Source organism: Esox lucius, chromosome 12, assembly GCF_011004845.1.
Source record: "Esox lucius isolate fEsoLuc1 chromosome 12, fEsoLuc1.pri, whole genome shotgun sequence".
Lineage (NCBI taxonomy): Eukaryota > Metazoa > Chordata > Actinopteri > Esociformes > Esocidae > Esox > Esox lucius.
This window is the reverse complement of record NC_047580.1, coordinates 15,184,724-15,204,659: the sequence shown is the minus strand read 5'-3', so window position 1 is coordinate 15,204,659 and position 19,936 is coordinate 15,184,724. Positions and strand designations below refer to the sequence as shown.

Genomic DNA, 19,936 nt, shown 5'->3' with positions numbered 1-19,936 from the left:
GGACTGCCCAGTTTTGGTGAGTAATTGTGTATATTTTCCTGCTCATCAGTATTCAAATCACAAATGCAAGCATGCAAGAACACACACATATATACACAACTATTGCACTGTAAAAAAAAAATAAGACGAGGACATATGCCTTTGACACTAATTAATTACAGCAGTCTAACAGTCCCTAAATGAGTCCACTATCCCTCTATAAGAGATGACCAAGAAGAGAAACCCAATCCAAGATTCAAGTACTAACCTCAGCACCTATTAAATTGTTACATAGACTCTGACATTAAGTATATAATATTTTTAAATATGTTAATATTTTTAAATATGTTAATATTTTAAATAAATTGCATTCCTACATAATTTTCCCTGAAAGAGACGTTGCTAAGCATTGTTTTATCAGTTACAATGCATTAGGACAATCTTAACTGGGAACATTATGGGGGCAGTCGACAACTGCCTGAAAGGACTCATTCGTTTCGTGTGATTATGTCTTTTCTTCTGTAGTATACGTTCCTATTAATTGTATTCCTGTAGTGCTGACTGAGTCGAGCAAAGGATTTGCCCTGTTGGTTTTTCATTTAAACAGTAATTCATTTAGAATCCATGTTGTACAATCTTTCTCATTTTATTCGAGGCTCAGGGATGCAAGATGAAATTAATTGTCAAATGTTATCATTCAAAATCCCTCCGCAACACAAGGATATTCTCATCTTCTGTACTAATAAAACACTTACCGTCGAAGACACAGGAGACCCACTTAATCAGAAGCAAACCCCTGTGTGCTATTCAACAGCGGATACTGGGTATTTGAGTTCAACAAAATAAGACAAAGTTCCAGTCGCAAGAATGCATGCTCTGGAGGTGTGAGAGATCGTACACGAAACAGTAAACAGTGGGATGAGAAGTAGGTCAACTGCCTATCCGTCGACACTCTTGCAGCAGGTGTAAAAACGACACGGCTCTGCTTTCCTACACAGCATTGAGATGATAACTGAAAGGGGCGTGGAAGTACTCCCTTCAAAATGGTCGTCCGCACGTCACACGCGTGTTAGCACGCACCTACAGAGGAGTGAAACAAAGACCCCGGCTCCTACCTGTGGGGAGAGGCCGTTGCTGACCGGGTTCATGTGGTTGCTGGGTGTCGACGGGCTCATGAAGGAGTCTGAGTAGCTGGGGAAGCTGTGGCGGTTGGACGACAGGCCATAGGCCGAGCCGCTGTCCCCACCCGACAGCCCTCCCTGGTGCATGGTGGATGGTGGTAATGGCTGGGGGCGGTGAACCGTGCCACTGCCGTCTGGGGTTTGGACAGAAGGGGCACCGGCAGGAGGGATGTCATCATACGCATCATAGGATTGTAATGTCAACTACAGTGTTTTCTAACATGTCCAAAAATAGACGTGTTAAAATAAACTAGCATTATGTCACGCTAAGGACTCTGTGGCTAACCAACGGCACTTGGACCTCAGCGGTACATGACCATGGGTTTGCAGGTGTTGGTAGACATGTCTATACCTTGTGAAAGTGTGGTTGTCGGGTAGCCGGAATCTTGGAGCTGGTAGGTCGGTAGCGTAGGCATGCCACTGCCTGGGAACCCACCTGGCAACAGGTGGTTGAACGCTGCCAGCTGATTGGCTCCTGCTTGTTTACGCCACCTGGCCCTTCGGTTGCTGAACCACACCTAGGCAAAGGATTATTAAATTTGAATCAGGGAGCAGAAAAAGAGACGGGGGATAATTGCTAACATGTTAATCAAATACACTAAAACGTTAGCTTCCACCATCAATGTGAGAACTCTACTTACTATGGCTGTATACAGTGTGTGAGACCCCTTCACTTTCTCCAATTTATTTTGGGATATACATCTATCACTGAATTAAAACAATTCTATCAATCTACAGACAATCCCCATAATGACAAAGTGAAAACAGGTTATTGGATATTTGTGCCTTTTTATAGAAAATAATACCACAAACTGAAATATCTCATGTAAGTATTCAGAGCTATTATTCAGTACCTTGTGTAATCATAGCTTTGAGTTTTCTCAAAGCTATGCCTCCACCAGCTTTGCGTACCTGGATTTTGTCATTTTTTCACATTTCTTTCTTCTAGATCTACTTAAGCTTTGCCTTATTGGTTGCGAAGCATCTGTGGGTTATCCCTAGCGATGTTTAATCATGAATCTTCGCCCTAATCTAAAGTCCTATGCACTTTGGATCAGATCTTCTTCAATTACTTCTCTGTATTTTGCTTCGTTCCCCTTACTCTCAGTCCTGACCAGTCTCACAGTCTCTGTCGCTGAGAAGCATCCCCACAGCATGATGTCTCAACCACTATCCTTCACTGTAAGGTATGGTCAGTTCTCCTTCTCCATTATAAATCGTTGTTGATATGAGGAATGCATTTTCAGAATTTTCCCAGCCTCCTCCCATTTTAAACTCCCATTTTAAACTAGGAGGACATGAGGTCCTGGTCCACACCTGCGGAGTACCTGGTTTGGGGGGCCCGTTGCTGTCCCTGTCCTTGTCCATCTGGTCATACTTCTGACCTAGTCTAAATTTAAATAGACTCTGGATTTAGCCCACATGCCTTTATTAATTATTCCAATTGGACTCTTAATATCTCACCCGGCACAGCCAGAAGAGGACTGGTCACCACTCTGAGCCTGGGTCCTTTCTAGGTTTCTTCCTAAAATGCGGCCTTGTTAGGGAGTTTTTCCTAACCACTGAAATTCAACACTACTGTTGTTTGCTCCTTGGGGTTTAAGGCCGGGTGTTTCTGTAAAAGCACTTTGTAACAACTGCTGTATTATGATTGATTGATTTGATTGGTATCAGCCAGGTGGGGTGGTCTTACCTTGTTTTCGTAGGACGCAGCACTTGGTATTCAGGCCTAATAGTAAAATTTTGGTGTAATCAGACCATATTAGTACCATATTAGTATTTTTCTTCATGCTCTCAGAGTCCTTCAGGCTGCATGCCATCTAGACATCTAGAATTTGATGCATCTGAGCTTAAGTTGGAGTATCATGTACATGAGATATTTCAGTTTTGCATTGTCAAGAAATTGGCACACATTAGTACAAATGGGTTTTCGCATACAGTAGTCAATATACGGTATTGTGCTGATGGTAGATATGTATGCCCATAACATGTCAGACGCTTAGTCATTTCTTTAAGAAAACTGTATTTATGTGGGGCCAGTTTTGGTGGAGAGTCTGCGGGTCTTTCCCCCCAGAAGCAAAAGATTGAATTTCTTTCAACTTCATAACGTGTCTGTGTATGATCAAAGTTAATGTGTACCTTTGGGGACTAGATGTCTCCACACAAAAAAGTAACTCCCCCCATACATACATTGAAATTTGGATTACACACACAAACACATTATAAAGTTGAAAGAAATTCATTATTTTCTTCAGTATTCTGACCAACAAGGGTTTGTTTCACATTCGTAAAGGGAAAAGAATAATCAATCAGCAGGCCACTTTAGAAAATAAAAAAAAAATGTAAGAATGATGATTGGATTCATGAGGCAATAATGATGAATCCATTATGGAATGTTATGATGTACAGAGCTTTACAGAACCAACACTTACACAAAGCTTCTGCACTTACACAAAGCCTCTGCACTTACACAAAGCCTCTGCACTTACACAGAGCCTCAGTCTAGCAGTCACCAATGTATATTGTTTAAAGCACACGTTAACAAGCTTCAGTCACAAATGTATATTGTTTCAAACACACTTTAACAAGTCTCATTCAGAAACGACAGCAAATGCTGGACAAGATGCGAATGAGAGGCTTGTAGAATCATAAATCATAAAGAGTTTATCACTGCAGTCGTGTGTCCTGTGTGCTCTGTGTGTAACTGACTTGAACTAAATTAGTCAAAAGAAACATTTGCCCTCAGATTATTGGGGTGAGGGTGGTGGGTGTCTCTCTCATTAATATAAACCAAGACTGAGTTGCATGTGAAGGAGGAGACTGTAGCCTTATGTCATTGATCGGTGGCTTTTGGGGCCATTTCATCACCACCTAATAAACTGCCTGTGCAGTTAATCTCCTGTTGTCTTCCAAATGGGCTGGCCCATTGACAGGGCCACTGAAAGAAGGATACAATGGAGGCTTGGCTTGAATGGGCCACAAAGACGCCTTTTTATGCAGTCTCTCTCTTGGATTTGCACAGCCACCTTTCAGCTAGCTCAGATGGATCAATGGATGTTGGCCTAGAACAGGGATGCACATTTGTGTTCCACTCCTCACACACATACTGCACACACAAATATATGTGTAACCAAGCATGCATGCATGCAGCTATTGATGTAAATGTACATACAATCACAAACGCGCACAAACATTCACTCATGCATCTTGTTTGATTCCTGAACAACATTAGTTGTGAGAGAATGTGTATCAAACTCCACATTTACACACCGTTTTCCCATTGACCTTAAATCATAAATAATGCTTACATTTGCAATTACAAATGAAACCACAAGAAATGCCAAAATCATAAAAACACAAACACAGAGTCTAAATAGCAGGACATTTGACCACCATGAGCCTCCATAAAAGCAGGTTTTAGGAGCCACGGCAGTTTAAGTGATTTTTTGGGACTTCAACATCCGCCGCCACTCTCATAGGCCCAGATTAATGAGATTAGTAAATGAAAGAGTAGTACATCGCTAGAGGCACAACTGACCTCCCTTTCAACTCCACAGGACACTAATTGCTAGGTCTTAATTAAACATGGCAAAAAGCTTAAGCCTTGTTTCAACTGCGAACCTACACACACACATGGATAGCACTGAACATGCACAACCCTGTATAGATATCCACACATGCACACAGACACACACACACACATACATAAATATAAAGGTCTACACATGCACACAGACACACACACACACACATACATAAATATATAGGTCTACACATGCACACAGACACACACACACACACATACATAAATATATAGGTCTACACATGCACACAGACACACACACACACACATACATAAATATATAGGTCTACACATGCACACAGACACACACACACACACACATATATATATATAGGTCTACACATGCACACAGACACACACACACACACACATATATATATATAGGTCTACACATGCACACAGACACACACACACACACACACACACACACACATACATAAATATATAGGTCTACACATGCAAGCAGAAACACACACACATATACATATATATATATAGGTCTACACATGCACACAGACACACACAAATAAAATCAAACCTGGTTTCACACACTTCAGTGTTTTTTGTGATTGGGAAGATACTTGGATATAGGTGAAGTGAAACCTCAAAAGGTTACAGATTGGGTTTAATACTTGGCTTATTGTTAGGGTTTGGTGTTTAGATAAGTATTGATTCCATTAAAGTAAAGCTTTATGTTTGGGAGAGGATTAAAAGGAATCAATTGAAAGTGACAGGACATAATATTCAGAGTTGGACAAACTACTTGAAAAATGTTATCCGTTATGGTTGGAACCTATTTATGTGCTCTAGCTCTTGGTGATAACTAAGCTTGGTATACGTTTTGAATGAGTATCACTTTTAATGAAGTATGGTATTTGTGTATGTGTTATGAATGACCAAGGGGTAGCACTTCAAAGTGCAGTGTCACATGATATAAGGCTTTTATTAGGAATGACCAAAGGGGTTACACTTCAGATTAAGTAGAAAGTCATGTGATACAGAGTCTTTATGGATGTGTTACAAGGAGGTGTCTCACTGAAAGTGTTAATAAAATAGTTAATTTATGGTCTTTTACAGGTTATTGCTGAGCGGAAAAAGGCTAGGTGGAGGGAGTGAGGGACCTGCAAAGCATGAGAGTGTGTGTGTTTGTGTGTTTGTTTGTTTGTGTGTGTGTGTGTCTGTGTGTGTTAGAGCTGATTTAGGCTAGTCCTACCTGAGACTACCTACCCAACAGCCAGGTATTCTCTTCTGTTACCATGCTAAAGACCACGGCTTAAATACAACCTGTTACAAAGGTTGCAAGATTTTGTGGCTAAACATTTTATCGGGGGTTTGGGTGAGTGTTTGAAAGACCTGACTGAGTCCAGTAACCTGAGGTATGTGCTGTTATAATGTTCTGCGTGAGTTTGTGTACCATTTAACTTTCCTTACGTTAAGGGTTATTATCAAAGCAGGTGAAGCAATTTTCTAACATGAGTGTACAGTGATTTCGTACAGCCCAACATGTTACCCTTTATAAAGAAATGATTGTTATATTCCATATTTGGGGATTATGTCATCCAGTAATGACACATTTATGTATTTATGAAGCATGGAATATGTTTATAGATGCTTTATAACACATGCATGTACTGTTCATTAAAGCCTTTATTAGTTTTGCAACATTTATAGCGGGGCCAGAAAAGTACCATATGGAAATACTTTATACTTAAATTTAATGTTGCAGTGCCTATAGTAAAAATAACATTTGACAATTCATGAATTCTAATTCACAACCTTTAGTGTGAAAGTTGTTAGCGAAACTGCCAGTATTTAAATGTAATAGTGCTCAGAGTTGCCCCTAGTGGCCAGTTTTCTCAATCTGGATGAACGTCTGAATAAGACTTTGCCTTTGTGGGAACTGTCTACTGTAAGAATAAAAGTGAGTGGAGGTACACACACCACCTGTACTTTGCCACAGGCCACCCACTTTCTTCCACTACTCACCGACTACATTTGAAGTTTTACATTTGTGCAAATTAAAAACATGCCTTTCAAGTGGAGAATATTATTTTGAGTCCTACATTCCAAGTGTAGATTCTAATAATTAGACTAGGCAGTGTTTGCCCCTAGGTGCTAAGAGTGAGAGGAATGAAATAAGACACTTTTCAATTCACCAACTTACAAGCTTCTTCTCTTCGTGTGTGTGTGCCTGTTTACAGTAAGAGTGCGCTGTGTGAGTGCGGCTGCAGGGCTCAGTGGATTTCCTAAGAGGCTTGCTCTAAGCACCCCCAGCCACTGAGAATGACTTGATGCTATGTTCTGGAATCTGACTGCAATGTCACCTTGGAACAAAGATTCTCTCTCTCTCTCTCTTTTGCTCATCTCTCTCTTTAGCTCTCTCCTTATCTTTCTGTTTCCTCTCTGTTCAGACTCACGCTTTATCTCTCTCTCTCTTTCTGCAGCACCCTACAGCCCTAATAAAGACAGTAGCATATGTAAGATTTTTACTGTACTACCATCAGAAATTCAAGCATAAATGACAAAACAAAAAAAAGATCTACAAAATTGTTCCAAGTACCTGCAACATTTCCCATTCAAACTTTCTCGCTTGTCCTTCTATAAGTTTTTATTGACATATAGTATTTTTATACTCACTTCAGTCACTGTCAGTACTATTCCCCCACCCTAGAACACCCTGAACTAGCTTATACTATTCCAGTCTCGATCAGTAAGGGACAGGGAGGAGGAAAAAGGTCTCTCGTTGTTTAAAATTCAGTCTTGTAATTGTTAGAGGCAGGATTATAAACAGTGCCCCTTTAAATCAAAGAAAGAAATCTGTTTTATTTAAAGTTGCTGGTTTAAAGTTGAACCAGCATGAGTACATTATTAATATTTTGTGTTTAGTATGTTGTTAAGATCAAACTTAGTCTATTAAAATACATGATACCAAAATGACTAAACATCAAGCTCTGTTCTGGGCAAGCCTTTGTTTATTTATTCTTTGATAAGGTCAACATGCAATCACAGGTGATAACTTGGTGTTAACTTGCTTAATTTCATAATTATACCTGTTTAGGTTTGAGCAACAAAATGTTGTTAAAATCTAACAGCTACTCATTGTTTGTGATTATTTAGAGCCCCATAATGCTAGTTACACAATCTGATTAGAGGAACTTGTTAAGGGTTTCACAAATTTATTTGACATTTTGATCAGAAGTGAACAAGGCCCAAGGTTGAAATTAATGTAATATTATAATCGTGCATAGCTTAGTAATTAGGCCAGCAAATATCACAAACCATTCTAAGAGCCATCCCATAAACCTAACTGTGTGTGTTTATATATACTGTATGTATAGTATGAATGTATGTAAGTATGCATGCATGCATGTATCTTTGAAAGAATGTGTGTTTGATTGTGTCATTCCAACCCTGACCCTCCCTTTATTCAATGCACTTCTCCCATATCCGTCTTAGCTTTTTTGTTTCTCGCCACATTTGTGTATGCCTGCCAACATGCACACGCGTGTATGTGCGTGCATGTGCATGCGTGCTTGTGTTTTCTCCAGCTGGGGAGATACGTCTGGATGTCTTCCCTGGAATAACTGTCTGGCATGCGAGCAGGGGGAATGACCAGGAGATGGGCGCGATGAGTAAAACCTGGATAACATGATTGAATTTCACAGCCAAAAAGTCCAGCATAACAGTGACTGAAAGGCATGAAAAAGACTAACATCAATCTCTTCTCTCGTGCAGTAGCCTCTCCCTCCCTCTTCTCTTTGCCCTAACACTTTCCCCCTTTTTGTCTGACTGTTTCTCTTCTCTCTGTTTCCACTCAAAGAGAAGGGGAGATGTGCATGGACAGAAGGCATAGCAGGGAGCACAGCCTCTAAGGAGCTGGACCTGCAGTAGCGGAAAGCTCTCTGGTTCAATTTCATCGAAAAGGGCAGATCTGATCTGGCAACTGGAGGGTTCACATTCACAAAACATAACCCTACAAGAGCCCCTGTGAGCAAACCCCATAACCACACAACAAGCTGTACATCTGTGGGTGTTGGGTTGAGAACTCTCAGTAACATTTATGTTTAACAATTAAGTTTTATTGCATAGTTTAGACAAGCATTAAAGTTCACACAATTTCAGAGGCTGAAAGTGACAGATTGTGTCTTTCAACTAGAAATAGTAGTATGGTTTTAGGTTTCAGGTTGAAGGTGAGAGAGCAAAGGTGTTAAAATGTGTGAAGATTATATGACTCACTCACACTCACACACACAGACACACACACACAAAATGTAAATTTCAAGATTGACTAAAACATTAAGGAGGTTTCTGCAGGTCAGTACACAAATGTGGAAAGATAGCACATCTTTCTGCACACATCAATGTGGCTGGTGACAGCCAACCTTGCCAGGTGTCTTATGTTTATACAGGCCAGCAATCTGAAAGCCACGCCTGAACACACGACCATGACACCTGAATATATGTTTGCACAGATAACCGAGGTAGCTGAAGTGGATCATAACAGGGTGACAGTTAAGCTGTTTGTAAACATATAGGTCTGCTCCTTTTAGCTGTCAAATTAGAAGCCCACTTCCTGAATTAATGGAATGCCGCCTCCTCCACAACAACCATATCGAGCATATTTAATAAATCAGAGATCACCATCAAACTTACTTCCTCTTGTACAAGAATGTTTATGGATCAGTGTTGTACGTACATTTTCCAGTCTTGCTTCGATACCTTACAGATCTACACATCAGTCATGTCTAGCTATGTACAGGTCCTAAATGGGATATTTTTTGTAGTTGTAAATTTACTCAACATTCAGGACACTCAAAGGAGGAAAATAAGGTCAAAGTTGGTGTGTTAAAGTATAGAGACTTCCTCGCTGCTATTAATATACCTCATTACTATTTCTGGGACAGATGTTGAGTCATTGCCAGGGCAAGCTTTCACACAGACTCCAGCGTCATGATCACAGGTAGAGCAGAAAGGTTGATCAGAACAAGACGGTCTGAATACTCGTATTTAAGCTCTTAATGATGTGGACATTTCTGAGCCAATTCTAACGTTTTAGAAAATGGTCAGAGGTCTAGTCTTGTACAGTCATTTGAAGAAGTAAAAACACCCCCTGGAACATATTTGGACCCATGGACATGTAATCTTCCCTTCAATACTATTGACAAGTAAAGGTATAGTAAAAATATACATGACAATATAAAGTAGCAGCAATATTAAAGAGTGCAGAAAGGGGAATATGAACAATAAGGGTAGAAATAGTGAATATTATAAATATAAGTGTAAAATGCCTGTGAACGGTAAAGGATAGAGTTGTACTATACTTTTCCACATAAGGAAATTGCATTTCTGTAGTTTTTTTATTGATAAAACCATAAATGGTATCAACAAAAAAAAATTGTGTGTGATTTTTTAAACTGGGTTACCTTGTTTTTGGACATCAATAAATGTCCAAAAACATACAAAAAAGAGAACTTTCCAGGGGGTGTACATACTTTACACATGAATAAACATTCCGAGTGTAGAGCAGGGGTACGCAGGATTGTTGAGAATCATGTAAATGTCTAAAGTTTTGCAATGTCACCATAGCTAAGCACATTTCCCCTGCATAACTTTCTCTGTCCTCTTTGGCATTGATGCCGGCTGCTACAGAGCAATGGTATACCCAAGCACCGCTGGGATTCCATCCAGTTGGTCAGTGAGGTCACCGTCACCTCTGATGGGTAATCCTTGCGTGTTGGGAACTTTCTAAAAGTCCATGCGGCATATTTCAGGAGTGAGGCTCATGAGTTCCCACACAAACACATACACACTCGTTTGTTCAACATGCACTTGTTCTTACTATTGCTTTAAGTAATTTAATATTTCCAGATATTTACTTTAGATGTCAATTCCTTTGTCTTTTTGGAAAAGTATGGTGGTCAAATGTACCCAGATATAGCTGTGATAGAATGACAGACCATTATAAAACAGTGGGTGAGTGACACTAGTAACCTAGCAACGGTAATCACAGATCAGAACAAAAGACCAATACAGAGGATTCTCCCAATTAGGCTGAAGACTCCTCTAACCAACCCCCCCCCCCCCCCCCACACACACACATTCGATCTCGCGTCTGCTACCCAGGTTGGCTCTATGCTAATTGAAGTAGCTGGGAGTGTGAATCGGGGATTGGAGGGGCGGATTAGGCCGATAAGTATCAGGGGTAGAGAGAGACTGAAAGAAATTCATTTAAATTCTAATAATAAACCCTTCTGTTTGAACACCAGCACGGGTACACTGCCATTGCTTCTGACTCCGCAATTGACACAAATCCCATTTGTTCCTTTGTAGTGCACAAAACAAATGACTCGGAGGAGCCGCTTTGACTTGACTCTGGATAGTAGCTCATGACAAGCTCAGCCAGCTCCACTGCAGAGGTCATGTGAGTCAAGGTATCAAGGAATACATTATTGTCCGATTTAGCCCTTTCACACTGCATACTTTATCCAGTGCATGGAATACGGTGATGCAGTGAACCAGTTATATCACGTGAATGGGTAACATGGAGTTACAGTTCTATGACAAGTGTGGGAAAATCTGGAGATTTTAAGGGGTTTAGCTGATCATTGATTTAGTGTACATTCTCAATTTCCCTGTCTCCATTTAACCATTCACACTGCTGGAAAAGAGCCACCACTCCAGGCTCACAGGCCCGGCATGTCCACTGACAGACAGCATCCTTCACTCTCTTTGTAACAGGGGATAGTGTGCAACTATGGAGCGGCGGTGGTTGATGAAGACAGATGGCCTGTTTTTTCTCTTTCTGTGTGTTTCCCTCTCACTATGAGAATCACATGGAAGGAGAAATCTGTTGATGCTTAGGACGCCCTCACCCGTAGCACCCCCGCCCGCCACCTCTCTCTCTCACACACACACACACACACACACACACACACACACACACACACACACACAGAGTCTTCAACAGCCCTGTTTCTCACCCTCTCTCAGACATCTGGACACTGTGTAAGGCAGGCATGCAGCAGCTGCGCCCATTCAGGTCAACAACCAGGCTACAAGGCGCATCAGCCGGGGGTCAGGCCACCTCCACCATTATCAAGGGCCCCCGGTTGCTCTAGGTCCCCCGGTCAAGGTGGTCCCCCAATGCACCGGCAACCTGGGTCTTCCCTAACTGCTGAAGTAAATGTGCTTTTAAACGCAGTCATAACTGGGAGTGAATGGAGCTCAGTGTCTGGTCCTGCTCTTCTCCAATTCCCAGTGATGCTGGAGTGATTTACTCTGAAGGCACATTTGTTGCTGGGGAGTTCCCCACTGAAATGACCCTGAAGGCGGATCATGCTGTTATGTTTGGCAGAGTTGTGTCCTGTAAGCTGTTCACTAAATGACTCTTGGTGAGTTACGGTATCTCACAAAAGTGAGTACACCCCTCACATTTTTCCAAATATTTGATGATATCTTTACATGTGACAACACTGTAGAAATGACTATTTTCTACAATATAAAGTAATGAGTGTACAGCTTGTATAACAGTGTACATTTGCTGTCCCCTCCAAACAACACAACACATAGAAATGTATGTCTAAACCACTGGCAACAAAATTGAGTCCAAATTTAAAAAAAGAAAATGTCCAAATTGGGCCCAAAGTGTCAATATTTTGTGTGGCCACCATTACTTTCCAGCACTGCCTTAACCCTCTTGGGCATGGAGTTCACCCAAGCTTCACAGGTTGCCACTGGAGTCCTCTTCCACTCCTCCATGACAACATCACGGAGCTGGTGGATGTTAGAGACCTTGCGCTCCTCCACCTTCTGCTTGAGGATGCCCCACAGATGCTCAATAGGGTTTAGGTCTGGAGACATGCTTGGTCAATCCATCACCTTTACTCTCAGCTTCTTTAGCAAGGCAGTGGTCGTCTTGGAGGTGTGTTTGGAATCATGTTGGAATACTGCCCTGTGGCCCAGTCTCCGAAGGGAGAGGATCATGCTCTCCTTCAGTATGTCACAGTTCATGTTGACATTCATGGTTCCCTCAATGAACTGTACCTCCTCAGTGCCAGCAGCACTCATGCAGCTCCAGACCATGACACTCCCACCACCATGCGTGACTATAGGCTCGACACACTTGTCTTTGTACTCCTCACCTGGTTGCCACCACACACACTTGACACCATCTGAACCAAATAAGTTTATCTTGGCCTCATCAGACCACAGGACATGGTTCTAGTAATTGTCTTCAGCAAACTGTTTGCAGGCTTTCTTGTGCATCATCTTTAGAAGAGGCTTCCTTCTGGGACGACAGCCATGCAGACCAATTTGATGCAGTGTGTGGCGTATGGTCGGAGCACTGACAGGCTAACCCCCCCACCCCTTCAACCTCTGCAGCAATGCTGGCAGCACTCATACGTCTATTTCCCAAAGACAACCTCTGGATATGACGCTGAACACGTGCACTCAACTTCTTTGGTAAACCATGTTCTGAGTGGAACATGTCCAGTTCAACCGCTGTGTGGTCTTGGCCACCATGCTTCAGTTCAGTTTCAGGGTCTTGGCAATCTTCTTATAGCCTAGGCCATCTTTAAGAGCAACACATTTTTTTTTCTGATCCTCAGAGAGTTCTTTGCCATTAGGTGCCATGTTGAACTTCCAGTGGCCAGTATGAGGGAGTGTGAGAGCGATAACACCAAATATAATACACCTGCTCCCTATTCACACCTGAGACCTTGTAACACTAACGAGTCACATGACACCGGGGAGGGAAAATTGCTGATTGGGCCCAATTTGGACATTTTCACTTAGGGGTGTACTCACTTTTGTTGCCAGCGGTTTAGACATTAATGGCTGTGTGTTGAGATATTTGGAGGGGACAGCAAATTTACACAGTTATACAAGCTGTACACTCACTACTTTACTTTGGATTTCTTCAGTGTTGTCACATGAAAAGGTATAATCAAACTTTTGTGAGATACTGTATATGGTCAAGTGCAATGGAAAAGAGTTCCGAATCTTGGTGGAAGACTTAGTCCTATCTACACCAATCATTGATTTCAGTTCAATGTGAACAAATCCAGAAAATACGAGATGTTTTGTCTGTATCTATCCATCCATTCATATACCTCACCCCAACTCATTAACTCTATCATCCATCTTTGTGAAAGAGAGCATGCAAGCAATCTGAGAAAATAGAAATATGTTTTTAGAATCACTTTGTTTACATTTGGGCAAAATGTAAACTATTGGAGCTGTCAGAAAAAACTGTAATCAGTAGTTTTTAAATGTAATAATGTTAATTTGTAGCCCTGGTTAGGAGCATCACTTTTGAGATTTAGAAGCATGACAACTGCTTTGTATTACAAAACCACCTGAGACCGCTGCATCACCTGGGAGGCCCAATTTTCATGGTTTTACATGAAAATAAAAAGCAGTAATCTCGTCAATGTAGTTTGAAACATCCATGATTCTGGGACCAAGATAATTTATTTCAAATGGCTTCCGAAGTTCTGTGATTTTATGTTGCATGCTTCCATGTCTATATGAACAACATACTATATATTCTCTGAGCTTTACATAAGTACAACGTATTTCATTTCCAGTGACCTTTAACAAAATTAAATTATAACTGACCTTATTAGGATCTTTTCACAGCGTTTCAGAATTAGATTACATGGAAAGTCGCTTAACGAAATAACTGCCACGATTCAAATACCTCAGGCTTTCACATGACACAATTTAGTCCTATTATTGCCAGAAAAGAAAAATCTTTCCCTTTTCGTCATGTTATAACTTGAATCAGTCAGTAAGCCAAAAATACAAAGAATGGCCAAATTCCCTACAGCTGTTGTGCTAAGACAAAGGGACTTGGAGATGACCTACTAACATAGCAGAGAGCTTTAAGGCAATAAGGCCTAAGATGGTCTGTCAACAACAACCACATCATATAACCTTTTGTAAACCAATCCCGCTTCTTTAAATTGTTTGTTTTAGTATTTTGATTGTTTCTTCTATTTGAATGTACATTCACTGATTAATTCATTTAAAATTACACCAAGATAAATCCAATCTGTTAGTTGGACTCACTGCACCTGTTACTAAAATTATCATCTAATTTATTCATCTGTCAAAATCTAGCATTCACTCTGTCTGCAGATTGCAAACATTCAAATAATTTAGTATCCCCACAGGATTCCAACAGGAATTAAAAATGACTTTCCAAGCCAGCATAATAGGACGTGATACTAGAATTTATTTTGTTCATAAACACAGCAAAGGCTGGTCATCAGCACGGTAATCCTGTTAACCAACAGGAAATATATGGATTATAATGAATATCTTTTTTAAATAGCAGTTGATATACCAATCAGCCACAACATTATGACCACCTGCCTAAAATTGTGTAGGTCCTTTTGCCGCAAAACAGCCCTGACCCATCGAGGCATGGACTCCACTAGACTTCTGAAGGTGTGCGGGGGTATCTGTCACCAAGACGTTAGCAGCAGATCCTTTAAGTCCTGTAAGTTGCGAGGTGAGGCCTCCTTGGATCGGACCTGTTTTGTCCAGCACATCCCACAGATGCTTGATTGGATTGAGATCTGGGGAATTTGGAGGCCTGAACCATTTTTGCTTTGTGGCAGGGTGCATTATCCTGCTAAAAGAGGCCAATGACATCAGGGAATACCGTTGCCATAAAAGGGATGTTCTGCAACAATGCTCAGGTAGGTGATACGTGTCAAAGTAACATCCACATGAATGGCAGGACCCAAGGTTTCCCAGCAGAACATTGCCCTAAGCATCACACTGCCTCCGCCGGCTTGCCTCCTTCCCATAGTGCATCCTGGTGCCATATGTTCTCTAGGTTAGCGTCGCACCCAGCCATCCACGTGATGTAAAAGAAAACATGATTCATCAGACCAGGCCACCTTCTTCCATTACTCCGTGGTCCAGTTCTGATGCTCACATGCACATTGTAGGCACTTTTGGCAGTAGATAGGGGTCAGCATGGGCACCCTGACTGGTCTGTAGCTACGCCACCCTATGTGCACCAAATTGCAATGCACTGTGTGTTCTGACACCTTTCTATCAGTACCAGCATGAACTTTTTCAGCCATTTGAGCTTCATTAGCTTTTCTGTTGGATTGGACCACATGGGCCACCCTTCGCTCCCCATGTGCATCAATGACCTTGGCCACCCATGACCCTGTCGCCTGTTCACAGCTTTTCCTTCCTTGGACCACCTTTGATAGGTACTGACCACTGCAGCCCTGGAACACCCCACAAGGGCTATAGTTTTGGAGATGCTTTGACCCAGTCATCTAGCCATCACAATTTGGCCCTTGTCAAAGTCGCTCAGATCCTTACACTTGCCCGTTTTTCCTGCTTCTACCACATCAACTTTGAGAACAGAATGTTCACTTGTTGCCTAATATATACCACCCACTGACAGATGCCATGATAACAAGATTATCATTGTTATTCACTTCACTTTTCAGTGGTCATAATGTTATGGCTGATCAGTGTATATTTTTGTTAAAGTCTGGCATTTTAAGGAAGCATTTTGTATGGGCTACTACGAAACCTGAATACACAACAAGTTAATATTTTCTACTGTGCAGGAAAATGTGACTATCAAAACTAACATATGGCATCTGTACAATCTTGTCACTAGTGTCCACTAATCATTAGTCCACTAATGAAAACCAACACTGTTAAGACTGGCCACCAGCAAAAACTCAAAAAAGGCTGGTCACAAGCAAAACACAGAAAAACCCTGTGGCCAGCAAGACAAGCCTTGTGCTGTTCTATGCTGATTCTTTAAGCATGGAAATATCTGTTGCCCAATAACTGTTTGATGTTTGACACAGTAAATGGGTATTGCAGACGGAAAACATGTCTACAGAAACAGGTGAGCAGAGCGTGGGGACCATACATACGGCTACAGCAGAGATACTCCTGATCCGTTCTTTCTCCTTTTCTTTTATTTCTGTTACAAGACCTTGATTGATTCATGTTTCTGGTGGTGGACTGTAGGGGCACCCCAGAGAGGGTGAGAGATCATCTCTAATATGTAGTGAATTTTACAAGGAGCGGTGGGCTTGAATGTGGTGGGAAGAAACAATCCTAGCCAAGTGTACGAAGAGTGAGAAATCCATCAGGAATGCAACCCTGACTCACTCGATCCCCCCGAAGCCCTCTCCTCACTTGGGCCCAACAGCTGTTGCTGTAACTCCACTGTATTTTCCCTTCAGTTTTGCTAAGAGAAGAAAAGGACCTTATAGAGAACAGAGGAGGTGTCAAAATGTACCCAAGTGCAAAGAAATAAGTGCTTGCTGGCCGGCTTGGGACAGCTGAAGCCTTGCAAGACCCTTTTACATATTGAGTTATACAAAATTGGATGCATTTGATAAATATGAAACAGGTGAGCAAAAACCCAAGGCTTGAGAATATGGGCTTGTGCAAGAAGGGAGGACGGTGCCAGAAAATGCCAAAAGTGGTGCAAATCCTGTCTGAGAATCTCCCTACTACTGACAAGGGTATGGTTGCTGTTGTTGATATCCATGGGAAAACGCCCGAATAATCCTTCAGTAACACTCATCACAACTGCACGCCAAAGAAAGTCAACAAACAAAATAAAAACCCAGCCAGTTTAAAAACACTAAAGGAAACTTAAACATCCAACATTTACTATGTTTCAAAGGTCTACTTCTCTGGCTAGACATCTGGCTAGTTTTTATTTAAAGCTTTAAACTGTATCTCAAATTTGAATTTTCTATACAGTTTGTATTTCCACTACATATTTAGAACAGCCAATTAGGAACTTTGTAAGAAAGTACACCACAAATCTTGTTTTTTGCACTTGCACAGCTATTTTGCATTCCACACCCCAGCATTACAGTAGATCAGATGACATTGTGTTGTGATCACAGACATCTCTCCTTATGGCTAACTTCTCTGGCTGTGCTCTCACACTGAAACCCATACTCACTCCCTACAGAGAGGACTAATCCTGGGGTTTCATCATCCCGCTGTGCTCTCTCCCTCAAGTGTTGAGGAGTAGGTGCTGGCTTTGACACGCTCTCTGTTCTTCTTGACCCATACAACTTCAGACAAGGAATTGCCACGTGGGACTTCTGATCCAGAGATCAGTACAAGTCCAGAGATGTGCTGTGTGCGTGCTAGAGTGTGTGTGTGCTTGTACATGCATGCCTGTATGGGTGGGTGTGGGTGTGTGTGTGCCCTGTGTGAGCAACTGCAGGAGCTGGAGAAAGCTTTCGATAGGACATACTACCTGGACGTGTTGGTGTGTGTGCGTGCGTCCACAGCATGTCCTACCTGTACACGGGCCTCTGTGAGCTTGGTCCTCTGGGCCAGCTCTTCTCTGGTGTAGATGTCAGGGTAGTGTGTCCTCTCAAAGGCTTTCTCCAGCTCCTCCAGCTGTTCGGCTGTAAAAGTGGTGCGACTACGCCTCTGTTTCCGCTTCAGGGGCAAGTCCGGCTCCGACTCCACATCTGAGCCTTCGTCCATGCGGCTGCCTGCATTGGGGATAAAGACAGACAGTTGGTTGATTTAATTAAACCCCTTTTCACCCCCATGTTTTCTACCTTCCCCAGTTCCATCATGTCCAAGAGTATCTACGGCCCTCTCTCATAGCAACTACCAACAGATTTTTGTGAGAGACGAAGATTCTGGCAAGCTTTGCAAGCCCTTATATGCAGTGTGAAAGCTTTCTTCTTGCACTGCTCTTCCAACCAGGAAGTCACATGGGTCAACGCGTGTCGACACGCAGACTCACCTGACAACCTCAGTTAGCTTGGCTGGTGCCTGAGCGGCCTGGCAGAGTCGGTAGACCACAATGAGACTAGAAAATCCTTGCTAACAATACCTCCCCCTACCCCATCCTTCCCCCTACCCAGACCTCCCCCTACCCCATCCTTCCCCTTACCCCAGGCCTCCCCCTACCACAGGCCTCCCCCTACCCCAGGTCTCCCCCTTTCCCAGGCCTCCCCATACCCCAGGCTTCCCCGCCACTTGTAAGTAACAAATATAGTTAAGTGTCTGGAAGTACCATTAAAATTAAAGTGCTTTTGATGAATGCAGTCTATTTAGGCATACATATGATTTGAAATTGAAAAGTAGCATGTATTCTTTATTATTATTTTAAACAATGCCATGTCACATCCCCTGTAATACAAAAAAAAAAAACTCTAATTCACCGTTAAAGCAGGGAGCATATCAAGGTTGTGAAAGCATTAAGATGACAACAAAAGTGCATTCAAATGTAGGTTACATTTTACTATACAAAATTGTACATTCACATTTTAGTCTGGTTTTGCCTCAAGTCCTGAATGGTTATTGGGAGTAAATGAACAGTGAATATAGCAGGTATATTATGCAGAGGAAAAACATTCCCACATGTTTTATTGTCAACAAAAACAGATATTTTTAAAACATCCTTCACCCTAAATTTAAGAACTACTGATTTAGTAGACACTCCTGACCAGACTAATTTGCATTCACTGTATGCATGCATGTGAAATAAGAAAAACCCTCAAAATACACAGGATTACATAATATTTCAGTTTATTTTTTATTTGTACATTACAAGTACTTTAGTAATTAACAGCTGTTGTGATGTGTACTTTTTAAATTATTTTTCCTTTTTGAGCATCTCTTTTTATTGACTCAAGAGTCATGATATGTTTATTGAGTCACTTGTTCATTTCAATTGTTTGTATGAACAACTACCAGTAAAGTGTTCTAGAACAGGATCACTGGCAAGATTCATATGTGGTCCTCCATCGCTGTGCTGTCCCACAACTGTTTGTTTCACTAGCGTAGAGAAAAATAGGTCAAGCTTCTTGCAGCATTAGAGAAGAAATATTCACATTTAGAACTTATGGGACATGGTGCTAAAATAATGCAATTAATTCATTATTCAGTGTCACGATAGACATATTTTTATTGAACTAAAACATATGCTAGTAAAGGCAATGATTCCTGTGCTCAATAAACTCAAGAAGAAATAGTTGGTGGAGCTGCTACAGTACAGTAGTGAATGATATGTGCTTATCATCCTCGCATCAGTCGAGCAGAAGCAGTTCCCCTTCTAATCCAGTGGCAGGCGCATGCACAACAAATGACAGCAATGAGCCTCTGACTCTAAACGACAGGCATGTATAATCTATCAGGCCTGGTTTGAGTT

The 19,936-nt window shown here is 41.6% G+C and overlaps 1 protein-coding gene across 2 annotated transcripts in view; it reads right to left on the bottom strand.

The window, feature by feature from the left end:
- LOC105013841 (paired box protein Pax-7) overlaps nt 1–19,936 on the bottom strand; it is a 71,721-nt gene that overhangs the window by 18,935 nt on the left and 32,850 nt on the right. For both annotated transcript variants that reach the window (XM_010875652.2, XM_010875654.2), the window contains exons 5-7: nt 18,067–18,266; nt 1,513–1,678; nt 1,095–1,294 (exon numbers count right to left, since the gene is read on the bottom strand). In XM_010875652.2, coding sequence (XP_010873954.1) covers nt 1,095–1,294; nt 1,513–1,678; nt 18,067–18,266 — 566 coding nt within the window. The remainder of the gene's footprint in view (nt 1–1,094; nt 1,295–1,512; nt 1,679–18,066; nt 18,267–19,936) is intronic.